At 47.0% G+C, this 27103-nt stretch overlaps 1 protein-coding gene across 1 annotated transcript in view; it reads left to right on the forward strand.

The window, feature by feature from the left end:
* Window positions 1-27103, forward strand: part of LOC128845779 (aryl hydrocarbon receptor-like) — a 121634-nt gene that overhangs the window by 83069 nt on the left and 11462 nt on the right. The window contains exons 4-8 of the mRNA XM_054044792.1: window positions 11117-11206; window positions 15489-15612; window positions 16287-16417; window positions 21903-22105; window positions 26568-26677. Of these exons, the coding sequence (XP_053900767.1) occupies window positions 11117-11206; window positions 15489-15612; window positions 16287-16417; window positions 21903-22105; window positions 26568-26677 (658 nt within the window). The remainder of the gene's footprint in view (window positions 1-11116; window positions 11207-15488; window positions 15613-16286; window positions 16418-21902; window positions 22106-26567; window positions 26678-27103) is intronic.

Genomic DNA, 27103 nt, shown 5'->3' on the forward strand with positions numbered 1-27103 from the left:
TTAACAGAAGCCTGCAGCCTGCCCCTGATTTTTACTAAAAATATGCTGGTGCAGTGGGGACAAACAGAGCACTCCCGGGGCTTGCAGCTGCTCCAGCCCTGCCACTGCTACTGCAGCAGGGGCTGACCGCTCCTGCTCTAGTCCCAGGGGAGCTGACCCAACCCCAATCGCCACTCTGTTCTGGCGGCCGCTGCGCCGCATCCCTGGGGCTGACTTCCAGTCCGCTGCTCCAGCCCTTACCCAGAAGAAGTCCCAGAAATTTCCAGAATCCATGACCTCCATGACAGAATTGTATCCTTAAGAATGATTAAAAGATTAAAAGACATGCCTTTGTAGTGATAAAGAGATTAAGCTTTTGAGTCTATTTTAGCAAAGAGAAGGGGTGACTTGATTCCAGTCTATAAGTGCCTACATGGAGAACAAATATTTAATAATGGATCTCTTCAGTCTAGCAGAGAAAGGTCTAACACAATCCAGCAAAGGAAATCAGGTGTAAACTTTTAACGGTGAGCGTAATTAACTATTGGAACAATCTACCTCTGACAATTTTAAAATCAAGACTGGATGTTTTTCTAAATGATCTGCCCTAGGAATTATTTTGGGGCAGTTCTCTGGCCTGGGTTGTACAAAAGGTCAGATTAGATGATCACAATTGTCCCTTCTGGCCTTAGAATCTGCGAACTTTTGTCTTATATTTTACCTAGCTTCCTTTGGGCTGGATTTTCATTTTCTGAGGGTGATCCATTTTGCCTGAATAATCTCTTGGATCTTGCCATTTAAATACACAGGCTTGTTGGTTTTACTTTCCTGACCACACCGGATGTAAGAGCAACTCTTCCCAGTCCTCCACATAGAGGAACTGGGGGCGTGGAGTGTGTGTGAGTACCTCTTGAGTGCCTGTGGTGGGGTCAAGACTCACCACCACTGGCGCCTCCCACTGGTTGCTCCGGGAATTAGCTCTGTCCACTGCAGAGCGCCCTCAGTGCACGGTGTCTTGTCCGCTGTCCATTCTGCTCTGCTCTGCGACCCGAGTTGCTCTCAGCTCGGCGGTGTCCTCTTCAGGACACTGCCCTCCAGCAGTGCCCACTACCCCAGACTTCCGGGGGGGCAGGGGGAGAGGGATTAACAGCAGTCTTTGGGACTCGCACCTGCCTCCATGGCCAGCCACAACCCAAAGTCTAGCCCCTTAGCTCAGGGGCAAGTTGCAGTCTGTATTGGCCACCGTCTTCTGTGGCCAGGTGCAGTATAACGGGGGGAAGAGGGGGACCCAGGCCCACCTGCTACTCTGGGTCCTGACCCAGTGACCCTCTAGCAGCAGCCTCCTTCTGCCCTCCTTCGTTCCCCTCCTGTCTGCTTTACTTCTCTGGGCCACTTCCCCTTTGGCCCTGTGCACCTCTTCGGCCCTTTGTAGCAGGGGCCACAGCCTGGCAGGTAACAGGGCTGGAGCTTTCTCTAGTTTCCCCGAGCCTGTCCAGCACTGCTCTGTCTGAGGTGCTAGCTCCATCCTCAGGAGCTGGTCCTTCTCCCTTGCCAGCCAAGGAGAGACTGCCTCTCTGCCTGCTAGGCAGCCTTTATATAGAGCCTCACCCGGCCCTGATTGGCTGCCTCTGCCCTGCCATGATTGGCTCCCCACCGGCCTTTGTTGATTGGCTGCCAGCCTGCACAGCTTCAAAGGCCTGTTCCAGCCCTTTTCTCAGGGGGTGGGGCAGTTGCCCCACCACAGTGTCCCTCATAAATAAGCGGGTGTCTGTTGTTCTAGACAAATATTTCTGGCCACTCTACGCAGGCCTGCTGTGATCTCATTACTTTCGATTTAGTCCCATCAGAAAGGCTGAATTACAGAACAGGGATCACAAATGAGAATGTTCAGGCTAAAGAACTGATCCTGGATTACTTTCATCTGCTCCCACTACGGCAGTCAAGCAATTAAAAAAATTAATTGCGATTCATTGTGCGATTAAAAAAATATATCGCAATTAATCGCACTAACACTAATAGAATACCATTTATTTAAATATTTTGGATGTTTTCTACATTTCAAATATATTAATTTGAGTTACAACACTGAATACAAAGTGTACGGTGCTCACTTTATTTTTTTATTACAAATATTTGCACTGTAAAAAACAAAAGAAATAGTATATTTCAATTCACCTAATACAAGTACTGCAGTGCAATCTTTTTATAATGAAAGTTGAACTTACAAATGTAGAATTATGTACATAAAATAACTGCATTCAAAAATAAAACAATGTAAAACTTTAAACCTACAAATCCACTCAGTCCTACTTCAGCCAATCGCTCAGACAAACAAGTTCGGTTACAATTTGCAGGAGATAATGCTGCTCACATCTTGTTTACAATGTCACCTGAAAGTGAGAACAGGCATTCACATGGCACTGTTGTAGCCAGCATCACAAAATATTTACGTGCCAGATGTGCTAAAGATTCATATGTCCCTTTATGCTTCAGCCACCATTCCAGGAGACATGCGTCCATGCTGATGACAGGTTCTGCTCAATAACGATCCAAAGAAGAGCAGACGGATGCATGTTCATTTTCATCATCTGAGTCAGATGCCACCAGCAGAAGGTTGATTTTCTTTTTTAGAGGTTCAGGTTCTGTAGTTTCTGCATCGGAGTGTTGCTCTTTTAAGACATCTGAAAGCATGTTCCACACCTCGTCCCTCTAAGATTTTGGAAGGCACTTCATATTCTTAAACCTTGGGTCGAGTGCTGTATTTATCCTTAGAAATCTAACATTGGTACCTTCTTTGCGTTTTGTCAAATCTGCTATGAAAGTGTTCTTAAAATGAACATATGCTGGGTCATCATCTAAGACTTTTATAACATGAAATTTATGGCAGAATGTGGGTAAAACAGAACAGGAGACATACAATTCTTCCCCAAGGAGTTCAGTCACAAATTTAATTAATGCATTTTTTTTAAACGAGCATCATCAGCATGGAAGCATGTCCTCTGGAATGGTGGCCGAAGCATGAAGGGGCTTACGAATGTTTAGCATATCTGGCATGTATATACCTTGCAACGCCAGCTACAAAAGTGCCATGTGAATGCCCGATCTCACTTTCAGGTGATATTGTAAATAAGAAGCAGTCAGCATTATCTCCTGTAAATGTAAACAAACTTGTTTGTCTTAGCAATTAGCTGAACAAGAAGTAGGACTAAGTGGACTTGTAGGCTCTAAAGTTTTACATTGTTTTGTTTTTGAGTGCAGTTATGTAACAAAAAAAAATGTACATTTGTAAGTTACACTTTCACGATAAAGACATTGCACTACAGTACTTGTATGAGGTGAATTGAAAAATACTATTTCTTTTGTTCATCATTTTTACAGTGCAAATATTTGTAATAAAAAATAACAATATAAAGTGAGCACTGTACACTTTGTATACTGTGTTGTAATAGAAATCAATATATTTGAAAATGTAGAAAAACATCCAAAAATATTTAATGAATTTCAATTGGAATTCTATTGTTTAACAGTGCTATTAATAGCAATTAATTTTTTTAATCACAGTTAATTTTTTGAGTTAATCACGTGAGCTAACTGTGATTAATCGACAGCCCTAGTTCATACTAATAATTCTTTTTTATGCTTCTATTTTGGGCCTTTGTCCCCCATTATATGCCATGTTTGGGCTTTGGGAGCTTGTGAGATATCTCTGGGGAGGGAGGGAGAGAAGGAAATAATTCTGGTATCAGTGCACTTAAGTCTATCTCTACTGCTGTCTGCCTACAAGAGAGAGGAGTATGAGCATCTTAATCGGAATATGTAAAATACAAGCTGAAAATATTCAGCTGTCTGATATTGTGTATTTGGCAAATTATTAATGGATTAATTATTGAAGTTGCTAAAAACTTGGTTGCCACAAAATTGAAATTTGCCCCCAGAAAACTTTGCTTTTTGTTAATTAAAAAAAAACACCTGGCCCAAAATAAATATTTCTTTATCTCAAATTGAGACATTCTAGCTTTTTGAGAACCAAATTGAAACACTTCATTTCAGGTCAGTTGAATATTAATCTGTGTCTGCTTGAGTTGTCTTGGTTGATTTACCCTTCACCCTGATGCACCTCTGGCTTAAAGTGCTCTGTGCCTCATGTGCACATCAGGGCCACAGTTTATCATGGGAGATGCAGTCCATACGGGAAAATGGGGAGCATGAGGAACCTAAACTTCAGCTCCCTTGAGGCACTGTGACAATTCAGACATAGTTCAGTGTTGAACTCAGGAATGTCAATATTTCACTTCAATCAGAAATGTCAAAACAAGTTATTGTCTCAATTCAGGATGAAAACAGTCATTGAAACATCTGAATTTCCTGATGTTTGATCAGCTCTAATTAGGATAGAGTTAAGAGATTAGACAGAATAGGTTCATAACTGTGACAAAACACAACAGAAGGCACCTTCTGTGTTTGCTAGGTCAGCGCAGCTCTGCCAGCATTGGAAAGGCTTCAGTACTTGTATCTGTTAAAAGGCGATGTGATGGGGCAGCTGCCCCTCACAGGCAGAAAAAGGGGTTAAAAGCAGCCCTAGGGAGGCTGCACTGGAGGCAGCCAATTAGAAAGGAGCTGAGAGGAGTAGCCAATCATGGCCCGGTAGGCTCATATAAGAAGGGCTGCAGGGCTGAACAGAGTTAAGTAGCTGACTGGAGCTTCAGGGGAGAAGACCAGGCTCCTAGCAGGAGGAAGGAGCGCCAGCATTTGGGACAAAGCAGTGCTGCAAGGAGACCAGGAGAAGTAGAGACAGCTCCTGGATGGCTGCTAGGGCCTGCAGGCTGAGGCCCGGAAGTATAAATATATGGAAATATACCTATCTCATAGAGCTGGAAGGGACCCCAAAAAGTCATCGAGTCCAGCCCCTGCCTTCACTAGAAGGACCACGTACTGATTTTGCCCCAGATCCCTAAGTGGTCCCCCCAAGGATTGCACTCACAACCCTGGGTTTAGCAGACCAATGCTCAAACCACTGAGCTATCCCTTATGCTTCTTCTCTCTACAGTGTAAGAATGTTTCCGTGGAGTTGTACGTTATTGCCTCTTAGCGCACTCCGGCTGAAATGTATTCAGGTTACAAGTAAAAAAGATACGTTTGTCTGTCCCCCAGCCCTGCAACCTCAACCTGGGCTCTGAGGCCTGGTCCCCACTAAGTCCCCAAATCGGACTAAGGTACGCAAATTCAGCTACGTTAATAACGAAGCTGAATTCGAAGTACCTTAGTCCGAACTTACCGCGGTCCAGACGCGGCCGGAAGTCTCCCCCCGTCGACGCCGCGTACTCCTCTCAGCGAGCTGGAGTACCAGCGCCGACTGTGAGCACTTCCGGGATCGATCCCAGAACATCGATGGCGTGCCGCCGGACCAGCCGGTAAGTGAAGACTAGGCCTGAGATAGGGTGGGTTCTTTCTTTCTGGCTGATACTAATGGCTCTGCCAGTCTCACTACATCTTCAGTGATACCCAGGCAACTGCCCAGGACCGGATTAACGCAGGAGCTTTAGGGGCTGCAGCCCAGGGCCTCAGGCTAAGGGGGCTCCTGCAGGACCGCAGGCTGGAGGCAGTCTGCTGCTTCTTTTCATCCAGCCTGAGGCAAGCCTCCACACCGCGGGCCGGACACCGGTCCCCGAGCCTCGGTGTCATCCCCCACCCAGGGCTGGAGTCGTGAGCGCTGGCTCACCAATGTGCCCCAACGAGGGGCGTTCAGGGAATCTCTGCGTGCTGCCTCCGCCCCCAGCGCCAGCTCCGCAGCTCCCATTGGCCGGGTACCACAGCCAATGGGAGCTGTGCCGGCAGCACCTGTGAGCACAGGCATCGTGCACCGTGCAGAGTGGCCTGGTCCCTCTGCCAAGAGGCCAGACATGCCAGCCACCTCAGGGAGCAGAGCAGCGTGGAGCCAGCAGGGATCCTGCCTTAGCCCTGCTGTGCCACTGACCAGAGGCCACATGAGGTAAACTCCTCCTGGCTGGAGCCTGCACCTCACACCCCTCCTGAACCCCTACCCCAGCCCGGAGACTCCTCCTGCACCCAAACTCCCTCCCAGACCTCGCACCCCCACCTGCACCCCAACCCCATCTCAGCCCTGAGCCCCCTCCTGCACCCAAACTCCCACCCAGAGCCTGTACCCAAACCTCCTGCTGCACCCCAACCCCCGTCCCATCCCTGACCCTACCCCAGAGCCCACTCCCCCAGCTGGAGGTGCACCCCCTCCTGCACCCCAGTCCCCTGCCCCAGCCCTGAGCCCACTCCCCCACTCCAAACCCCGAGGGGCCCCACAAAATCTAGTAGCCCCAGCCCCACAGGAGAGTTAATCTGGCCCTGCAACTGCCATGTCTCCAGTAGCCTTTCATAAGTGTGACTGATGGGAACTTAGCAAGGCATTTGTTGCTGATGCATAAGCAGTTATAGAACTTGACTTAGTCACAACTATGTTGGCTCTGCAGGGCTAACAAGATTTTAAATCAGTAAAAATGTGATTGACTAAAGTAAGTGGATATGAATGTGAATAATACAAACCAGAACCAGGCCAATTGAGAAAGGGGGTCATATTTACCAAGTCACTTTTTAGAGCAGAACTAAATTTCAATCTGCGTTGCTTGTAGACATCTAGCCACAGTCCTGTCTGTAGGGGTTTGGAATGGGTCCTAGGGGTTTGGAACGGGTCCCATATGAGGAGAGATTAAAGAGGCTAGGACTCTTCAGCTTGGAAAAGAGGATACTAAGGGGGGATATGATAGAGGTATATAAAATCATGAGTGATGTGGAGAAAGTGGATTAGGAAAAGTTATTTACTTATTCCCATAATACAAGAACTAGGGGTCACCAAATGAAATTAATAGGCAGCAGGTTTAAAACAAATACAAGGAAGTTCTTCACGCAGCGCACAGTCAACTTGTGGAACTCCTTACTTGAGGAGGTTGTGAAGGCTAGGACTATAACAGCGTTTAAAAGAGAACTGGATAAATTCATGGTGGTTAAGTCCATTAATTGCTATTAGCCAGGATGGGTAAGGAATGGTGTCCCTAGCCTCTGTTTGTCAGAGGATGGAGATGGATGGCAGGAGAGAGATCACTTGATCATTGCCTGTTAGATCCACTCCCTCTGAGGCACCTGGCATTGGCCACTGTCAGTAGACAGGATACTGGGCTAGATGGACCTTTGGTCTGACCCGATATGGCTGTTTTTATGTCTGGGTCTACAACGAGGACCTCTGATATCTTGCCTTACACCAGTGGAATACTGGGACTGGATGGAATTGCTTTAAGTTGGCTCTGCTCAGATCTTTCCGGGAGATTTTAGAGAGTAGTGAGATGTGTCATGGTAGCAACAGGGCATTATCTAAGTGTAGAGCCCAAGAGGAAAATAGTGCAGGTGATGCTTCCTGGCAGATGCTATGACTTCCCTCTGAGCTGAGTTCATCTATGCTCCTATCATTAAAGTGATGCACAATCCCAGTCTTATTAGACTCAGCTCTGCTTCAGGACCCTCATGGGAGATTTTTCCCACATTCTTAAGGCATTTAGGAGCACAAGGCCAATTGACTGATGTCCTGGCTACTCTTCTGTGTCTGGCCTTTAAGAAAGTGGAAGGGGAAAGTACTGTACTTTCAAAATTAAATTGTGTAAATGGCACCAAGACGGTTTGGTGACGAGCCTACTTGAAATATGTAGGAAATAAAAATAAATAATGGTGGGTTGAATCCTGCAGCCATTCTTCAGTGTATGCTTCCACTGACTTCATATCAATCTTTGTGCTCGGAGGGAATTAGTCTGAGGAAAGATTAAATAAAAATCGAGCAAAACTTGAGAAAACAACCCTCAGGATTCAACCCACTGTAAATAAAGCATGCTGTTCAGGTTCACAGCCTGCTAAAATGTATCGGCCCCAACCAAAACTATAGGGAAACTGACCGAGAGGTTCAAATATTAAAAGAAATAAAATTTCTTAGCGCCATGTTGCTCTAATAGGATCAGCAGATTAGGACTATATTTAGATGCTTTATATTGAGGGAATAGTTGGGTCCATTTTGGGTGATGTTCCAGTCCACTGTGTACATTTTTCTGAGGCGGGGAGTAAATTTAGGGAGCTGGGATGTGTGTGCCATCTTCTAAGCATTAGGCATATATCCCCTGATCCAAAGCTCAGTGAAGTCAATAGAAGTCTCTTGACTGACGTCATTTGGCTTTGGGTCAGGTCCATCAAACACTGAGCACGGGTGGAACCACCCCTACAAATACTGGCTGTGTATTTGCTGTCTAATAAAGAGGTGGCAATCCGCTGGTAGGGGAATGATATTTGGTGTTAAATATCTGGTGTGTGCAGCTGACTGCACGTGTACTGTAAAATGACAGCGCAGCATCGCAGGGGCTTGACTTTGTGACGTAGCAGAAGACAGAGGCTGCTTTAGCATCACATGTATTTACTGAAAACGTGTTTTTCCCCCCAGCATAGCAAACTGACTAAATTGTGTGTTGTGCTGTTGGTAGAAATGATGAGAACAAATGTCCTGCAAAGTAGCTCTTACCTCTGTTAGTAGCAGGGTGGAGATCACCCTGCAGGCCCCTGCCACCTCCTCCCCCCCTCCGGACAGGGACTCGGTGGTGAGGCTGCACCTGACCCTGACACAGCTCAAGGGCCAGGCCTGCCCCTGAAACACCTTGAGGCTCTGCTCCCCTGTGCCAGGCGCACCAGGTGTGGGACATGCAGGCTCAGTCCAGCAGGATCCAAGTGTGGAGGGCTTAGTGTGGGGGGATCCAGGGGTGGGGTGAGAGGGTTCTGTGAGGGATCTGGATGGGGGGTTACGGGTGAAGGTGGTTGGGGCTCAGCAGGGGGTCTAGGTGCCGGGGGAGTGGGGCCTGTGGGGTAGGATCCAGGTGCAGCTGATTGGGGCTCAGTGGGGTGGGGGTCTGGGTGCAGAGGGCTTGTGAGGGTGGCTGAGAGGACACTGCATGTTGGGCTCCTACTTCTACCCTATCCCCTTCCCCACTGCCTCTCCCCCATTCCCTCTTCCTCCCCTCCCCATCCACCTCTCCCTGCCCTATCCTATCCCCCCTTCCTTCCCCACTGCCTCTTTCCCATGTCCTCCCTCCTTGCCCTGACCCACCGTAGATACTCCCCTTTGTACAGAAAACAGAAATGCTCCCAGTGCACAAATGGGAGAAAACCAACACTAGGACCAGGAGACAGTATCCAGTGGCAGAGTCAGCTAGCTGTAGCAGACCCCTCCTTCACCCGGGCAGCTCTGCACTCACAGAAATGGGGATGGGGACAGTAGCACATAACCCCACATTTCCCCCTGCATGCCTCGCCTCTGTCTGAGGAGGCTATGCCCCCCTGTTACTCCAAAATGCACCCATGGGCATCCCCAACCTTGCCCCACCCCCATGGAGATTTAACTCTCCGCCGGCACCAGAAACCACGCTGACATGTGACTGCTCTTGCGGCTTCCCTTTTGTTTCCCCATAATTTTCTGCGGGGAAGAAAAGAAATCTGCAGGGGGACATGAATTCTGCATGCGCAGCGGCACAGAATTCCCCCAGGACTGAAATAGCTTCAACGTGCTGTGTGTAAACCAAATGTGTACTTATTTTAGAGATTTATTATTTTTTTTTGTTAAACTAGTGTTAAAGGGGAATACAAACTGGTTTACAATCTCTCCTCCCTCCTGACAGTATCACAAATACTGTCTCTTTTAGGCGAAGTAATTATCCCAGCATTAGGCGTTAAACATATGGGGCCATAAGAACAATGCTGGGATCAGGACCTGAGAGGAGTGGAACTAAGCCACCTTTCTGCTCCTCCTGCTGGTTCAACCCTGGTGTAACTTACAGCAGCCTAAGAGCTGCTCTAAGTTACGTCCACAGTAACGTTCTCTAGAGACCATTCCACCAATCAGGGATCAGGAGACATTCAGCTGTGCCCTGCATGTTGGAGGTCTGAATGTCCCAGTTTATCACCACCTGGAGAATCCCCAACAGCCCCTTTAGGTCAGTGCAAAGCAACTGATTGGAGGTGGTTGGAGGGTCTGGCCCACGGTATTTACTTTCAAGCATGATTTACAGTTTCTCTGTGGAAAGAACTGACTTTCAAAGTTATGAACTGTGCAAAATGAGTGATGCTTTCCCCTCACCTATAGCACGGAGAGGTAGGTCTAGGAGGAACAGTTCAGGGTAATTGTAGCAGAGAAGATGACATTGGAAAGACTTCCCCTAACTGCCTGTTTCTATGTGTTGCTGTTGCACACCGTGTCTGTGCACTAAGTGAAAGCAGAGGTAGCCAGCAGGCAGTCCAGGGAGATATTTTGGAGAAAGAGAGGTAATAGGATGTCACATGGGGCTACATCTGTCTGTATACACTGAGCAGTTCTTTGCAGTCTCTCTGATCTCTCAGCACTGGCGAAGGGAAGCCACAGTCCATCGAGCCAGTGCTGAGCTAGCTCAGTGGTTTTGTAACTGAATGTGTCTGTCCACTCGTGTGTTGTTTGACTAGATCAATCAAACCTTCTTTAATGGAACAGCAGTCACTTTGGGTGGGTCCCTCAGGGCTCTGTGCATAGCCCGTTGCTGCTCCCCTGGTGCACCCTGTCTCTAGGTGATCTGGCCCTCATACGTGGCTTCAGCTGCCATCTTTAAGACGATGCTTTACAAACGGACCCTTCACTCGCTGTCCACTCCCATGTGCCAGCCTGTCCGTTATCCCCTCATGCATGCCCTGCGTCAACTGAAAATGTAATGCTTCACTGCTCCAGCCCTGCCTGCCATGCCAGTCTGTATTGCTCACTTGTCTGCTTCCCCAGCAGCACCTCCCCACTTTCTGCCAAGCCTCCCCTCATGCATGGAACGCCTTCCCCAAACTAGCCTGTCCTCCTCCAGGCCCACTCCTACCATGGTGCCTCCAGGACATGGCCAGTTGACAGTCTCTCACAACTGTCTACGCTGTTGTCCTACCCTCACTACTTTCTTATCCCCACTAGCAGCTGACCATCAGAAAGCTGTCATAGGGTAACCTGACCTCTCGACTCTCTTGGTTTCCATCCACATGCAGTGGTATTGGATTGGGAGCTAAGTTCTGGTGCTCACTCTGTCCCCCTCTCTCCTAGGCTCTTAATGGCTTTGTGCTGGTGGTGACGTCTGAAGGGTTGATATTTTATTCCTCGCACACGATTCAAGACTATCTTGGATTTCACCAGGTTAGTAGGATGTCCCATCACTTTTTAAAATGGTTTCTCTTTGGCCTTTGACTTTCTTTTTTGGTTTAGCTGGTAGAACATATCCTTTCACCTGGGAAATAGCTGACAGCCAGTGGGTTTCAGGTTTTTCAGTGAAACCTGGAAACATTTTGCAAAAACTGTTCTGACAAAAAATGGAAAAACTTCTGTTTTCTTCAAAATGTTTTGTCGGAACATAAGAATGGCCATACTGGGTCAGACCAAAGGTCCATCTAGCTCAGTATCCTGTCTTCCAACAAAGGCCAATGCCAAGTGCCCCAGAGGGAATGAACAGAACAGGGAATCATCAAGTGATCCATCCCCTGTTGCCCATTCCCAGTTCTGGCAAACAGAGGTTAGGGACACCATTTGCCCATCCTGGCTAATAGCCATTGATGGATCTATCCTTCATGAATTTATCTTGTTCTTTTTTGAACCCTGTTATGATCTTGGCCTTCACAAACATCTTCTGCAAAGAGTTCCACAGACTGAGTGTGCGTTGTGTGAAGAAATATTTATTTTTATTTGTTTTAAACCTGCTGCCTATTGATTTAATTAGGTGGCCCCTAGTTCTTGTGTTATGAGAAGGAGGAAATAACACTTCCTTATTTACTTTCCAATTCCAATATATCTTTTTAGTGATGGGGCAACCACATCTGCACGCAGTATTCAAGATGTGGGCGTATGATGGATTTATATAGAAGCAATGTGATATTTTCTGTCTTATGATCTATCCCTTTCTTAATGATTCCCAACATTCGTTCACTTTTTTGACGGCCGCTGCACATTGAGTGGATGTTTTCAGAGAAATATCCAGAATGACTCCAAGATCTTTCTTGAGTGGTAACGGCTAATTTAGACCCCATCATTTTATATCAGTAGTTGAGATTATATTTTCCTATTTGCATTTATCAAAATTGATTTTCATCGGCCATTTTGTTGTACAGTCACCCAGTTTTGTGAGATTTTTGAGAGTTTTGTGTAGCTCTTCAGTCTGCTTTGGATTTAATTATCTTGAGTAGTTTTGTATCATCTGCAAATTTTGCCACCTCACTATTTACCCCTTTTCCAGATCATTTATGAATATGTTGAATAGCATTGGGCCCAGTACAGATCCCTGGGGGACACTACTGTGTACCTCTCTCCATTCTGAAAACTGACCATTTATTCCTACCCTTTGTTTCCTATCTTTTAACCAATTACCAATCCATGACAGAACCTTCCCTCATATCCCATGACTACTTACTTTGCTTAAGAGTCTTTGGTGAGGGACCTTGTCAAAAGCTTTCTTAAAATCTAAGTACACTATATCCACTGGATCCCCCTTGTCCACATGCTTGTTGACCCCCTCAAAGAATTCTAGTAGATTGGTGAGGCATGATTTCCCTTTACAAAAACTATGGTGACTCTTCCCCCTCAAATCATGTTAATCTAGGTGTCTGATAATTCTGTTCTTTACTATAGTTTCAATCAGTTTAACTGGGATAGCCTTAAAGAGGGAATATTCCCTTTGCCAGGAAAATAGGGAATCCTGCAGCGAACCCATAATCTTCTAATCACACAGTAGGACTTTTCTCCTCTGCTTTGCCAGATCCATTTGATGGGATCTTGTGTAGATCCTCATGCTATCAGGTTGGCAGGCTAGCCTCACAGCTGATTTCTTCACCTGCAAGGAATGCCAGCATGGAGACTTCTTCCTTTCCTCGGCTGTGGCATCCAGCACTGTGCTCCCTGCTGGCTCCATCTGCCTTGTATGTTTCGTCAAACCGATAGAAGGCCAAAGCTCTTTTGGATGGTCTTTTGTGGTTTAAAGCACTGACCTGAGGCACAGGAAACCTGAGTTCAGTTTCCCATCTACCTCACAGGGGTGTTGTGAGGATAAATATGTCAGTAACTGAGAGGTATTCAAATGCCATGGGCATGGAAGCCTTATAAATATCTAGATAGGTAAATATTGGCAGGCTTGTCATGGAAGACCTTACAGAGGCCATGCAGGACAAGTTGACCTCCAGCCACCACTGGACTGTGCCTTCAGGCTATAGTAGGAGAATCTCTGGAGTCAGGGCTGCAGGCCCCAGCATTACCACGGATACCTCAGAAGGTCCCTTTCCTAACATGGTCAGAAGATTTTAATTGACTAAGCCAAGTTGCTTGTTCTTAAAACCAAAATTGACATGTTTTAATGAGTGTATCATTTAAAAGCTAGCAGTGTCACGAATTCAGCGTCTGAACTTCTGTGCAGGATCAGGCAAGAGAGGGATTTTTCTAAACACAAATTGCTTTTCAGGATTACCAAAAGCAGCACTGAAAAAACATCTCAAATCTCAGTGATAAATAAGATTTATTTATTATCAAATGACTGATTTGAAATAGTTCCCAAGTGGTGACAGCCCCTCTTAAATGGGCACTTAAAAGTGGAGGGCCAGATTTTCAAACAGGGCCAGATCACAACTGCATGAGTAAAATAAATGCAACTGCTCAACTAATTTACATATTTAATAGCCTTAAACACAGGATTGGATCCTGTAATTGCACATCCAAATCTCCAGCACTGGTCTTTGCTGTGCACAGATACCTGAGGTGTGCATGCAATTGCAGTAACTGTGTGTGGGGAATAGATATTGACTTGCCTGCCTTAACATGTAGGGAAGTCAAATAAAGCACTTATATATAGTGCTTCTCATTCTCTATATATCGCAAAGTAAGCATTATTAGCTCAATTTTGCGGATGGAGAAACTGAGCCAAAGAAGTAAAGTGATTTGCCCAAGGACTCACAGTAGCAAAGCCAGGATTAGAACTCAGATTTCTTGACTCCCAGTCCTCAGCTGTATCCATCATGGCAAAGTGAACTCTAGTTTCTGACAGTATCTGCAATTTTTTCTTTATGAATTTCAAAAATAAGTGAAGTTGACATCTATTAATAGCTCTGCATTATTGCAGGCAATGGAACAGATTTAGTGCTGTTTTTCTTAGTTTGAAATTTTTTTCTAAGTAATCAATTCAGTACTACTGGTATCAAAATAATCTAAGTACTGTACAGCATATGCATAAATCAGCTGCAGAGGTGTCAAATTGCTTTAAGAATGTTTCTTTCAATATGCAGAATGTACTTTCATTTAAAAAAAAAAACATTATAATAAACTGAAATATAACCAGTACAAAGCTTCTATAATGTTCATGGGACTTAGCTAAATGACTCCAGTATGAGGCTCTAGCATTCTAAACCTTATTTATATTTCATCATTCAGAAGTTGTCTTATTATTTTAAATGTGAAGATCTTGAGGATTAACTTAGTTGGCAAGTTGCAGCAAATTCTAGTGAATGACAGCGTGTCAAAATGCCAGTGAGGGCAGTGTTTCTGATTTTTGTTATTCTGATCTGCTCTTTGTAAATCATGTTTGTTTGTTCTTCTGTCTCATGCAGGGAAATGAGGTCAGATCTTTGTTATGACGTGTGACTTCATTACAAACCTTTTTTGGCCTTTGTTCTTATCAGAGCTACCTTATTGGTCCAGCATTGCTTGTTTTTTCTGCTTAAACATGCTTCATCTTGCCAGCAAACACACTGCATATTAATGACACTGGGGTAGCTTGTGACTGCACACCTGTGTAGTGGAGTCCAGAGCCACAATCTCACCCTTTAAGTGTTGACAGGGTAAAGGCAGAATTAATCATGGTGATCTGTTTTCTTGGGATTCTTTGAGCAGATTAGACTCTATTCTGCACCGCTGATACTTGAATCAGTTTCTTCCACACTGACTCACTCTTATGCCCCAAATGGTCCCACTGAAGAACCAGGTCCTTCCCCACGGTGAGTAAGGGTGGCAGAATTGGGTCCATTGCGGAGTTCTGGCTCCAACAGGTAGCTCCATTGCCTTTGCAGGGGCTGCCTACTATGCCATGGAGGTGCGGGATGCAGAATTTAGCCCAATAAAGAATGACCCCATAAATAGATCAAAATCATTCCCTGCACCCTGCAGCCACCTTTACCCACACTGGCCTGACCCAGCTCCCACTGACATCAGCAGAGCGGGCTCAGGCCCGGGATATGATACCTTACTCCATAGGGAGCCCCATTGATCTCAATAGGGTGAGATTCTTTGCAGGCCCTGGAACTGACCCGGGGAGTGAGGGTGGTGAAATCTGGTCCATTGTGTGTGTGGCAGTTCCGATGGCGAGAGGCCAGGCTGTCCCCAGCTGTGTGGTAGCTGCAGATGCCTGGGATGGACAGTTGGACTCACCTATCACTCTGCTTCCTTCCAGACAGATGTCATGCACCAGAGCGTGTTTGAGCTGATCCACACCGAGGACCAGCAGGAATTCAGGCGCAACCTTCACTGGGCCCTTAACCCGCCTCCCACTCCTGAGAGTGAACCATCGCCTGATGGTAGGTGCAGGAGACTAAAGAAAGGGAGTTGGCACTGTCCATAGAGCCTGCTGGCTGGCCAGCCAGTTCTGGTACCACCCAAAGGCCATTGGGAGTGTCCTTTGACTCTTCACTGCTTCCAGAAGATAGTTGCTTTAAAAATGCTGTTGTATTCCTGTTAGTCCTGGGCAGATGCTGTCAAGAGGAGTTTGGCCCTGGCCAATGGGGGAGACAGATCGTCCGCTAGAGCTGCTGCCTACAGACCCCACTCAGTTCAAGCCTCAGCTGCAGTAATGTGCAGGTCTCCCAGATGGCAAATCCTTCATTGTTTCAGTTCACAGCTGCCTCATTGTCTATGCAGTGTCCAGCTTGTGCACTGAATAAGGCTGAAGTCCTGTGTTAACAATAGAGAGATCTTGTAACTCAGGGCTGCACCCGGAGCAGGCCATTGGAACTTTCCTGACTTTTCACTTTGAAATGTCCGGTTCTTCATGTACTTGCAGGTTTTTGTATGGGGCGTTTAATTACACAGAAGGAACCAAGTGTGTCCATCAAGAGGAGATTTTTTTTTTTTTTTTGCAATACCTTTGATAGATACAGCTGCTGATGCATGTTGTCACCGTTCCAGCCTCGTAGGGAGTCTCCACACTTCCGTATGTGTTAATTTGGGCTCTCCTTTATCCCGCATCCTTTAGGTGACAAAAGTATCAGCTCCTCCGTTATCACTTACAAGCCCGGTCAGCTGCCTCCTGAGAACTCTTCTTTCCTCGAAAGGAGCTTTGTGTGCCGATTCCGCTGCCTCCTGGATAATTCATCTGGATTCCTGGTGAGTAAGAACTTGCATCAGCAGCTCCTCATTAGTGTGACAGTGCAGGACTGCTCCTTGAATATCCTCACCCCCCATTGGTTGCAGAAGGGGTCCCATACAGTCCCTTAGCACAGCTCTGCCAGGGCTGCATCTCCCTACCAGAATCAGGAGGTTGTTTCTGTTCTGTTCTGTTGCAGTCCTTGACTATCTGGAACAAAGGCCTTCTCCAGCCTTGTTCTTCAGTCCCCCTTCCACTTCCAGCACATCTCTGCCAGCAGGAGCACTAGAATAGACAGACCACTGGCATTTTGAGCACCTCATCCTCTAGAAGTGTTCAGAACAGGGTCAGACAGTGTCCTCTGTACACACTAGCTCTTCCGCTATGCTACCACCAATGGAGCTGCACCTACAGTGGGATAATTTAAGAACAAGGCTAGTGTAGCAGCTAAAGTGCCATACTTCCACTTCTAATTTCATTGGGGGCAGATTGTGGCCCCTGAACTATCAGGGCAAAGCTGCCAAACACCAGTGGATCTCCCATCTATTCACTCTGGGGATCTGCAGCTCTTGGAATGGCCGTTACGGGGCACAGACAGCAGCTCAAAGCGAGGCATCCAGTGAACGGCCCCATCCTTGGCTGACCCCTGGATCTGGAGTGGAGGGTGTAAACTGGCTTAACTTCCCCTTTGGCCCTGCTTCCCCTCCCCCCAAATAGTACATAGTGTGATTCACCACACATCAGGGTAAGGACCATTGTCTCCTAAATTGAGGGTTTGTCTGGATTCTGACAGGAGAATTTGCTCGTGTTAAAGTTCAATTTTCAGTAGCATTCTGGGATGGTGATTTTAAAAGTGACTTGCAAAATGGAAAACAAGGTCTGATGTTCCCACAGTGCCTGAGTTCTGCTGGGGAGGACCCAGAAATGCAGATTGGGAACTGACTCAACCCTTAATGGAAGGAGCAGAAGGACAGACTCTTTAACAACCGTGCTTTTCTCCAATCTGTTTGCCAGGCATCAGAGTTAAATATCTGTCACAAAAACAAAGATGCTTTAGACTCACTTCCAGGAAAATAAAGCTTTTTTTCCCCTGCCAGGCCTTATTATTACAACATAAAGCTTCTATCAAGTGCACAAACTCCATTACTGTTATGTTTTCAGATCACCTCTAAGCTTTTTAAGTGGTCGGTAGGAGATTTGCCAAAGCAAGGACTTTGCACACAAAAAGCACCATTCGGGGTCAGTTCTGCATGAGGGTCTGGCTCTAGGTGAAACTGCCTGGGGGCGAAAGTGTGAAGGATGGTGAATGCCTCATGCAAAATGCTAAGAGGGCTGGTTGGCTCAGGGGACTGGTAATAGGTTGAGAAGCCTTTCACTGCTTGGTCACCAATTCAAATGCAGCTGCTGTTGGTAGTGACCAAAAGTCATCCATGCCTCATTGCTGTGTGATGTCTAAATGCACTTCACACTGTGGCTTCAGCCCCCAGGCAGGTGTGAAAAGTCAACCTCACAGCTTGTGGCTAAGTGGAAGCCAGAGATGGTGACTGTGCTATCCTCTTAACCCCTAGTGGCCTGAGACTTATTAGTGAAAGGCTGGGTTAGCTTGCGCCATCTGCTCTGTAGAGAGTGGATGTCAAACACCAATGTTAGTCCGGCACAGTTCACCAGCACTGGATTCAATTGCAATAATAATACGCCGAGCTCCATTGGGGTGATAGTTGCATCTCGTGGGTGTGGCTTTTTCCTGGGGTTCCCTTATCCCTATTCTCCCAGTAAACCAGACTGCTGTGGCCAGGGGCGTGTGTGTATGCACTATTCCTGAGCCTGGAATGGCTTTTTTTCCCAGCCAGCACGCAGTCCCTAACCCCCTGTCCTCAACAAGGTGCCTGGTAGAAAGGTTTGGGTATCTAGTGTGTGACAAGCAATCTGTTTGGTGAAGCCACCTTTGGAGCCAGCCCTGCGATGTTTACATTAGATGGCCTGGATTTTCAGCTACAGGGAGGCATGGCTGAGGCCTTTATTTTAGAGCAGTATTTTCTGACAATGCAAGATCACCGCAGCGCGGGTCCCATTTATTTCCACCAGGACGGGCTTTAAGGATGTCAATGCTTTGGTTGGGTGTGTGTGTTAGCCAGCCAGAGGGGGCATGTGTGAAAGGGAGGAAGTGCAGATAGGAAGCTGTGCGAACTTTCCTCCTCAAAGAACAGACCACGTGACTGCTAAGGGGTTACAACAAAGCAGGAGATTAGCAACAGCACTGCAGGGACACACCAGATCAGTGGACTCACACTTGCAACACCAGGGCTCTGCGAGCACAGAACAGCCCAATAAAGGAACGATGGGAGCAGTGAGGAGCATGGTTCTACTCAGGAAAGTCGAGATGGGCCTGACTCAAAGTCCACTGAAGGCAATGGAGGGTTTCTGATTTCCTCAGGAGCGGCGCCAGGGTTTTTGCCGCCCTAGGCGGGGGGTCCTTCCACACTCCCGATCTTTGGCGGCAATTCTGCGGCGGGTCCCGGAGCGAGTGAAGGACCCGCCGCAGAATTGCCGCCAAAGACCCGGAGCGCAGAAGGACCCCCTGCCGCAGAATTGCTGCGGAGGGCGGCAAAATGCTGCCCCCCCAAATCCTGCTGCCTTAGGCGACCACCTAGGTCGCCTAAATGGAAGCGCCGGCCCTGGATTTCCTCCAGTGGTCTTCAAATCAGGCCCTGTAAGAAAGCAACAGCAAATTTTCCCCTCTGTCTCTACAGAGGCCTGTCTGCTCATTCATTAGAAACAAAGAGATACAGAGGGACTAAGAGAGGGAAAAAAAACCTCACCCCCTTTGGTGACTTTTCACTGCATAGTCTCACTTCCCTTTGCCCTCCTATTACAAGAAATCTAGCACACGCTCAGATTAATGATTTGGCCACATGGCTGCTACTCTAGGAGTCATCCCATGAGGATCAGTTGTACAGCAGGAGTATTTGTCTGTACGAGAATTTATGACATTTAATCATAAGGGAATATATGGGCATCAAGGCAAACCTATCAAATTTTAGTTTGATAACAAATCTGCTGCAGCACAAACACTGTCATTGCCAAGGAAGGCTAAAAAAGAGAGAGAAGTGGGCAAAAGGAGATGAGGAGCTGAAATCACACCTTTTTCTAAGGGTATGTCGACACTACAACTCAACCCTCCAGGGTTTATGGGTCTCAGGCTGTGGGATTATAAAGCTGCAGTATAACCATTTGGCTCTGGGACCTGCTGGGTTTAAACATAGCTACACTCTGTGTATAATAGTTACTGTCCTTGGGGAATAGATGATGTTGCTTCGCAACTGCTTCTTGGGGATTACCTCACAAAATAAACTATTTGAGTGAAAGTTAGTACACAACAGAATCTGCTGTTGAACGAAATTAACCAAGTATTTTTAACTGTTGCCACTAGGGGGAAAATGAAAATCACATGCACAGATTCTGAGTAATTGCACGTGGTGATGGTTTGGTTTTTAATATTCAGAATTGATTTCATTTTAACGAGCACATTAATATGGGCTGCTGTCAGGGTTCCCCCCCACACTCTGAACTCTGGGGTACAGATGTGGGGACCCACATGAAAGACACCCTAAGCTTATATTCTACCAGCTTAGGTTAAAAACTTCCCCAAGGCACAAATTCCTTACTTGCCCTTGGATGGTATTCCTGCCACCACCAAGTGATTTACACAAAAATTATTGGAGGTCACTTGGAATCCCTATTTCCCCCAAAAGCCTTTCTTGGAAAGGCTTGAGAATAATATACCAACTAACTGCCTTAGCAATGTGAGTACAGACCAGACCCTTTATCTTTAGGACACTAAAATCAATCAGGTTCTTAAAAGAAGAACTTTATTATAAAGAAAAAAGTAAAATAATCACACCTGCAAAACCAGGATGGAAGGTAACTTTACAGGGTAATAAAAAGATTTAAAACACAGAGGATTCCCCTCTGGACTAGCTTCACAGTTACAAAAACAGGAATAAAACTACCTCTGTAGCATAGGAAAATTCACAAGCCAAAACAAACGATAACCTAATGCATTTCCTTGCCCTACTTACAATTTCTGTAATTTTAGATGGATCATTCCAGGTATGTTTTCAGGAGATGCTGTACCTGCTTGGTCTCTCCCTCTGTCAGGAGAGGGAACAAACGAAGAGAGCCACAAACAAATCCTTCCCCCCCACCCCCGATTTGAAAGTGTCTTCTTTCCTCATTGGTCCTTCTGGTCAGCTGCCAACTAGGTTATTTGAGCTTCTTAACCCCTTACAGGTTAAGTGATTTAGTACAGCTGCCAAGGAGGGATTTTATGCTACCCTTTCCTTTATATTCATGACATTTAAAAAAAAACCCTAATAGGTATTGGGACACTACAGTAAAATCAAATGACTCAACAGAGTAAAAAAACATCATTTAAAAAAACAACAATTATTATTGAAATCCTACATGTGTGGTTGAAGACGTTAAGTCGCAGAAATGGGAAGTGAGTGGTGGCACTTCCTGCCAGCTGCCTGGTAATGTCACTTCCTGTTTTTATTTCCAGTAATTTTTCCAGGACAATAAAATATGCAGTCAGGGAACTAACTGAGGCCCATCCCTGTCTCTCACACCTGTCAGAAACAGCTCAGCAGCATGGCTGCTCCCTCTGGGTTTGCATTGGATGAACATTCGATGAAGGTGGGGAACGGATTGCTTTTGGGTGTGTGTTTGGAGATGGGAGAACTGGAGTGTGTTAGCAACAATGCTGCAGGCAGTAGGAAGGGGGAAGGGAATTCATAAGTCTTTCCTCTTTACTTCTCGGTTCCTGAGTTGTAAGGTTTTGGGTGGGATGGGTTGTGTCCTGCCACTACTGAAGCTGTCTCTACTGTAATTTTGTTTGTGAGCTCACATGAATAGAGATCACAAGAACAGGTCCTACCTGCGTCCTGACCTTACAGCATGGTTCTAACCTGGTTTATGGCACTGGGGGAATAGCTCAGTGGTTTGAGCATTGGCCTGCTAAACCCAGGGTGGTGAGTTCAATCCTTGAGGGGGCCATTTAGGGATCTGGGGCAAAAATCTGCTTGGGGTTGGTCCTACCCTGCCCTGAGCAGGGGATTGGACTTGATAATCTCCTGAGGTCCTTTCCAACCCTGATATTCTATGATTGTTGCCACCGAGTACAGCTACACAGCAGCGCTGACTCAGGCTGCAGGGCTATTAAATTGCAGTATAGACTTTCAGGGTCTGAGGCCCTGCGAGGGAGGAGGGGTCCAGACTCAGTGCCAGGGGATTTTTATCACTGTGTGCTCCAGCAGCACCTCTGAATAGCACACAGCCCCCGATGATGCAGTGTTCGCTGGCTTTTCTCTTCTTCCCCTTGGCCTGGCTTGTTCAGCTGCATTTACTTATTAACAAGTGCTGCATTTGCTTTAAACAGGCCTTTCATTGCTGACGTTAACAGCCCAATTCAGGGTCCAGAAGTGACTCCTAATTTTTCTTTTCAAGGCTTTAAATCTTCAGGGCAGGTTGAAATTTCTCCCCGGCCAGAATAAAAGGTCTGAGGATGGGTCCCCGCTGCCTCCCCAGCTGGCTCTCTTTGCCATCTCCACTCCCTTGCAGACCCCCTCCATCCTGGAGATCAGAACCAAAAACATGATCTTCAGAACCAAGCACAAACTGGACTTCACCCCCGTGGCGTGTGATGCCAAGTAAGTACAGAAGTTGGGACGGATCATGTTGGCATGTGCTGTTAAACAAGATTTTCCCCAAATACTCTTGCAAGCAAGACTCATGTTAGTCAGATAGATGCATGTTGCAGAGGCAGGCGCTGTCTGTGTGTTCCGTGTTTGTGCAGCTCCTAGCACAGGGGGGTCCTGGTCCATGATGGGATTTCTGAGGAGCTACTGAACTGCAAATAAATTAATAATAATGACTTAGGAACAGTTTATGTTTATTTTTTAAGATGTGGTTAATACAGCTAGTTGAAATTCTTTTTAACAAAAAGGGTTTTGGGGAGGAAGATGACGGTTTTTCTGGGGCAGGGTACTGTTTATCAATCACGTTGAAATTGTTATCCAAATGGCTATTCAGGATTTTCAGTTACTGGGAACACGATTTTTGATAAATGAAAAGTATTGTTAACCAGGTCAGGAATGTTTTTGATTAAACCCAGTTGGGTGGGTGGAAAAATTAAAAAATAGTTTAAAAATAAAAAGGGAGGGGGTCCATTTAGAATCCTTCAGCATGGAAACAACATTTTCAAAACCAGTAGTTCATTTTTTGGCTAACTGTAGTAGTCAATATCCTTGCTAATAGAAGTGAAAGGCTGGTCCCATGGGTTAGAGTCAGCCACAGATAGCAAGTGGCTGGCTAGGCTTCTCTGCAAATGCACCCTAACCTGAACCTGCAGCACTACTGTTCTTAAAGCAGGAACCAGCAGTTGTATGATGACTATGGCCCACATAGAAATATCAGGGTTGGAAGGGACCTCAGGAGGTCATCTAGTCCAACCCCCTGCTCAAAGCAGGACCAATCCCCAGACAGATTTTTGCCCCAGTTCCCTAAATGGCCCCTTCAAGGATTGAACTCACCACCCTGGGTTTAGCAGGCCAATGCTTAAACCACTGAGCTATCCCTCCTCCCTCCAAGATATTTTTGTGTCTAGTGCTCATTGAAATCAGTGAGTGGTAGGTGCCTAAATACACTTGAGGACATAGGCCTATGTGATTTGGCCCTTCATCCACCCTCACTTGAGATGAGAACTATCCCCCAATTTATGTCACTCATGACTGAAGTACTAGCTGGACTAGGGATAGCTCAGTGGTTTGTGTATTGGCCTGTTAAACCCAGGATTATGAGTTCAATCCTTGAGGGGGCCACTTAGGGATCTAGAACAAAATCAGTACTTGGTCCTGCTAGTGAAGGTAGGAGGCTGGCCTCAATGACCTTTCGGGGTCCCTTCCAGTTATATGAGACAGGTATCTCTCCATCTATCATACTAACTGTCCTATGTCAGTGGTTCTCAACCAGAGGCATATGTACCCCTGGGGGTACGCAGAAGTCTTCCAGGGAGCCTCATCTAGACATTTGCCTAGTTTTACAACAGGCCACAGAAAACGCACCAGCTAAGTCAGTACAAACTAAAATTTCATACAGACAATGACTTTTTTATACTACTCTATATACTATACACTGAAATGAAGTACAATATTTATATTCCCGTTGATTTATTTTATAATTATATGGTAAAAATGAGAGAGTCCTGGGAGAATAACATGAGGGAGAAAGGAGACCAGGAGAGCTGGCTGGATTTTAAAGAATCCTTATTGAGGTTGCAGGAACAAACCATCCCGATGTGTAGAAAGAATAGTAAATATGACAGGCGACCAGCTTGGCTAAACAGTGAAATCCTTGCTGATCTTAAACAGAAAAAAGAAGCTTACAAGAAGTGGAAGATTGGACAAATGACCAGGGAGGAGTATAAAACTATTGCTCAGACATGCAGGAGTGAAATCAGGAAGGCCAAATCACATTTGGAGTTGCAGCTAGCAAGGGATGTTCAGAGTAACAAGAAGGGTTTCTTCAGGTATGTTAGTAACAAGAAGAAGGTCAGGGAAAGTGTGGGCCCCTTACTGAATGAGGGAGGCAACCTAGTGACAGAGGATGTGAAAAAAGCTAATGTACTAAATGCTTTTTTTGCCTCTGTCTTCACGAACAAGGTCAGTTCCCAGACTACTGCACTGAGCAGCATACTATGGGGAGGAGGTGACCAGCCCTCTGTGGAGAAAGAAGAAAGAAGTAGTTCAGGACTATTTAGAAAAGCTGGACAAGCACAAGTCAATGGGGCCGGATGCACTGCAATCCGAGGGTGCTAAAGGAGTTAGCGGATGTGATTGCAAAGCCATTGGCCATCATCTTTGAAAACTCATGGTGATCGGGGGAGGTCCCGGATGACTGGAAAAGGCTAATGTAGTGCCCATCTTTAAAAAAGGGAAGGAGGAGGATCTGGGGAACTACAGGCAAGTCAGCCTCACCTCAGTCCCTGGAAAAATCATGGGAGCAGGTCCTCAAGGAATCAATTCTGAAGCACTTAGAGGAGAGGAAAGTGATCGGGAACAGTCAGCATGGATTCACCAAGGGCAAGTCATGCCTGACTAACCTAATTACCTTCTATGATGAGATAACTAGCTCTGTGGATGAGGGGAAAGCAGTGGACGTGTTATTCCTTTACTTTAGCAAAGCTTTTGATTCTTGCTGGCAAGTTAAAGAAGTATGGGCTGGATGAATGGACTATAAGGTGGATAGAAAGCTGGCTAGATTGTCGGGCTCAATGGGTAGTGATCAATGGCTCCATGTCTAGATGGCAGCCGGTATCAAGCGGAGTGCCCCAAGGGTCGGTCCTGGGGCTGGTTTTGTTCAATATCTTCATTAATGATCTGGAGGATGGCGTGGACTGCACTCTCAGCAAGTTTGCAGATGACACTAAACTGGGAGGATGGTAGATCTGCTGGAGGGTAGGGATAGGATACAGAGGGACCTAGACAAATTAGAGGATTGGGCCAAAAGAAATCTCATGAGGTTCAACAAGGACAAGTGCAGAGTGCTGCACTTAGGACGGAAGAATCCCATGCATGAATCCCGGACTAGGGACCGAGTGGCTAGGCAGCAGTTCTGCAGAAAAGGACCTAGAGGTTACAGTGGACAAGAAGCTGGATATGAGTCAACAATGTGCCCTTGTTGCCAAGAAGGCTAATGGCATTTTGGGCTGTATAAGTAGGAGCATTGCCAGCAGATCGAGGGATGTGATCATTCCCCTCTATTTGGCATTGGTGAGGCCTCATCTGGAGTACTGTGTTCAGTTTTGGTCCCCACACTACAAGAAGGATGTGGAAAAATTGGAAAGAGTCCAGCAGACGGCAACAAAAATGATTAGGGGGCTGGAGCACATGATTTATGAGGAGAAGTTGAGGGAACTGGGATTGTTTAGTCTCCAGAAGAGAAGAATGAGGGGGGATTTGATAGCTGCTTTCAACTACCTGAAAGGGGGTTCCAAAGAGGATGGATCTAGACTGTTCTCAGCGGTAGCAGATGACAGAACAAGGAGTAATGGTCTCAAGTTGCATTGGGGGAGTGTTAGATTGGATATTAGGAAAAGCTTTTTCACTAAGAGGGTGGTGAAGCACTGGAATGGGTTACCTAGGAAAGTGTTGGAATCTCCTTCCTTAGAGGTTTTTAAGGTCAAGCTTGACAAAGCCCTAGCTGGGATGATTTAGTTGGGGATTGGTCCTGCTTTGAGAAGGGGGTTGGGCTAGATGACCTCCTGAGGTCCCTTCCAACCCTGATAGTTTGTGATTCTATGACTCTATGAACACAGTCAGCTGAGGAGGCCTAGCTAGGCCTCTCTTCGGCGGGGTTCAGTGGGCGGGTGGGGGTTCAGGGTTGGGGCACAGGAGGGGGTTAGGAATGCAGGCTCCAGGTGGCACTTACCTCAGATGGCATGTCCCCCCTTCGGATCCTAGGCATAGTTGCAGCCAGGCAGTTCTGCACACTGCCCCGTCCACAGCCACTGTCCCGCAGCTCCCATTGGTCCAGTTCCCGGCCAATGGGAGCTGTGGGGCCAGCGCTTGGGGCTGGGGCAGCGCACGGAGCCCCCTGGCCACCCCTGCACCTAGGAGCCAGAGAGGAGATATGCCACCGCTTCCAGGAGCCATGCAGAGTCAGGCTGGGAGCCTGCCTTAGCCCCGCTGTGCCACCGACTGGACTTTTAACAGTCGGGTCAGCAGCGCTGACCAGAGCCGTTGGGGTCCCTTTTCGACTGGGTGTTCCGGTCGAAAACTGGACGCCTGCTAACCCTACTCTCTGCTCTGGCCCATGGGTGGGGTGGTAGAAGACAGAGCGCAGAGGAAAACCATTCTTCACCCACCTGCTCCAGGGAGGGAGGGAGCAATGCTGTTATCTCCTGTGAGCCCAGATCCAGGCTCTGGGGGACCCCTTTCAGGGGGGGCTCTTACTGACCGTCTGCCCCGCGGATGAGGCGATGTCCCCATTGCAGCCCTGTAAATAAGCTGGGAGTGGAGTGTTGCTAGAAACCTTTTCCCCAGTGGATGGATTTTTTAAGGTCGGGCCGCTGGCCTCTCCCTGCAATCGCGGTGCTCTGCTCTTCTCCCACAGAGGGAAGATTGTGCTGGGCTATACGGACGCGGAGCTGCAGGTGCGCGGCACCGGGTACCAGTTCATCCACGCCGCTGACATGCTGCACTGTGCCGAGAATCACGTCCGAAGTAAGAGTGTTAAAAATCTCCCTCCCCCCATCCCAACCTTCCTCCCCACGGCGTGCTCCTCAGATTCCTGGGGATCATGGCAGGAGCCACCAGCTCAGTTTGCTATGGAGTATGTGACCCTGGGGACTGGGCCCTATTCTGGCTTGCTCACTCTGCCACCCCTGTCAGCATGGGGGTGGACGTCCAGCCGACGAGCCCCTCTCTGTGCCGTGTTGTGCATTATACAAGAGTCTGGCTCTTGCAGCTACTGGTGTGCTGGAGGGACTCTGTCTGACTTAACCAGAACTCCTGCCAGGGTCTCCACAGCAGCACACGCTCTGCCACCTGCAGGCGCTGCCCCCTGACCTGGCCAGCTCTGCCCTCACCCTGCTCCCTTTCAGGGATCGCCCTGGCAGTATCACAGCAGGTAACCCTCTTAGCCCTGTC

The sequence above is a fragment of the Malaclemys terrapin genome, chromosome 11 (genome assembly GCF_027887155.1).
Source record: "Malaclemys terrapin pileata isolate rMalTer1 chromosome 11, rMalTer1.hap1, whole genome shotgun sequence".
Taxonomy (NCBI): Eukaryota; Metazoa; Chordata; order Testudines; family Emydidae; genus Malaclemys; species Malaclemys terrapin.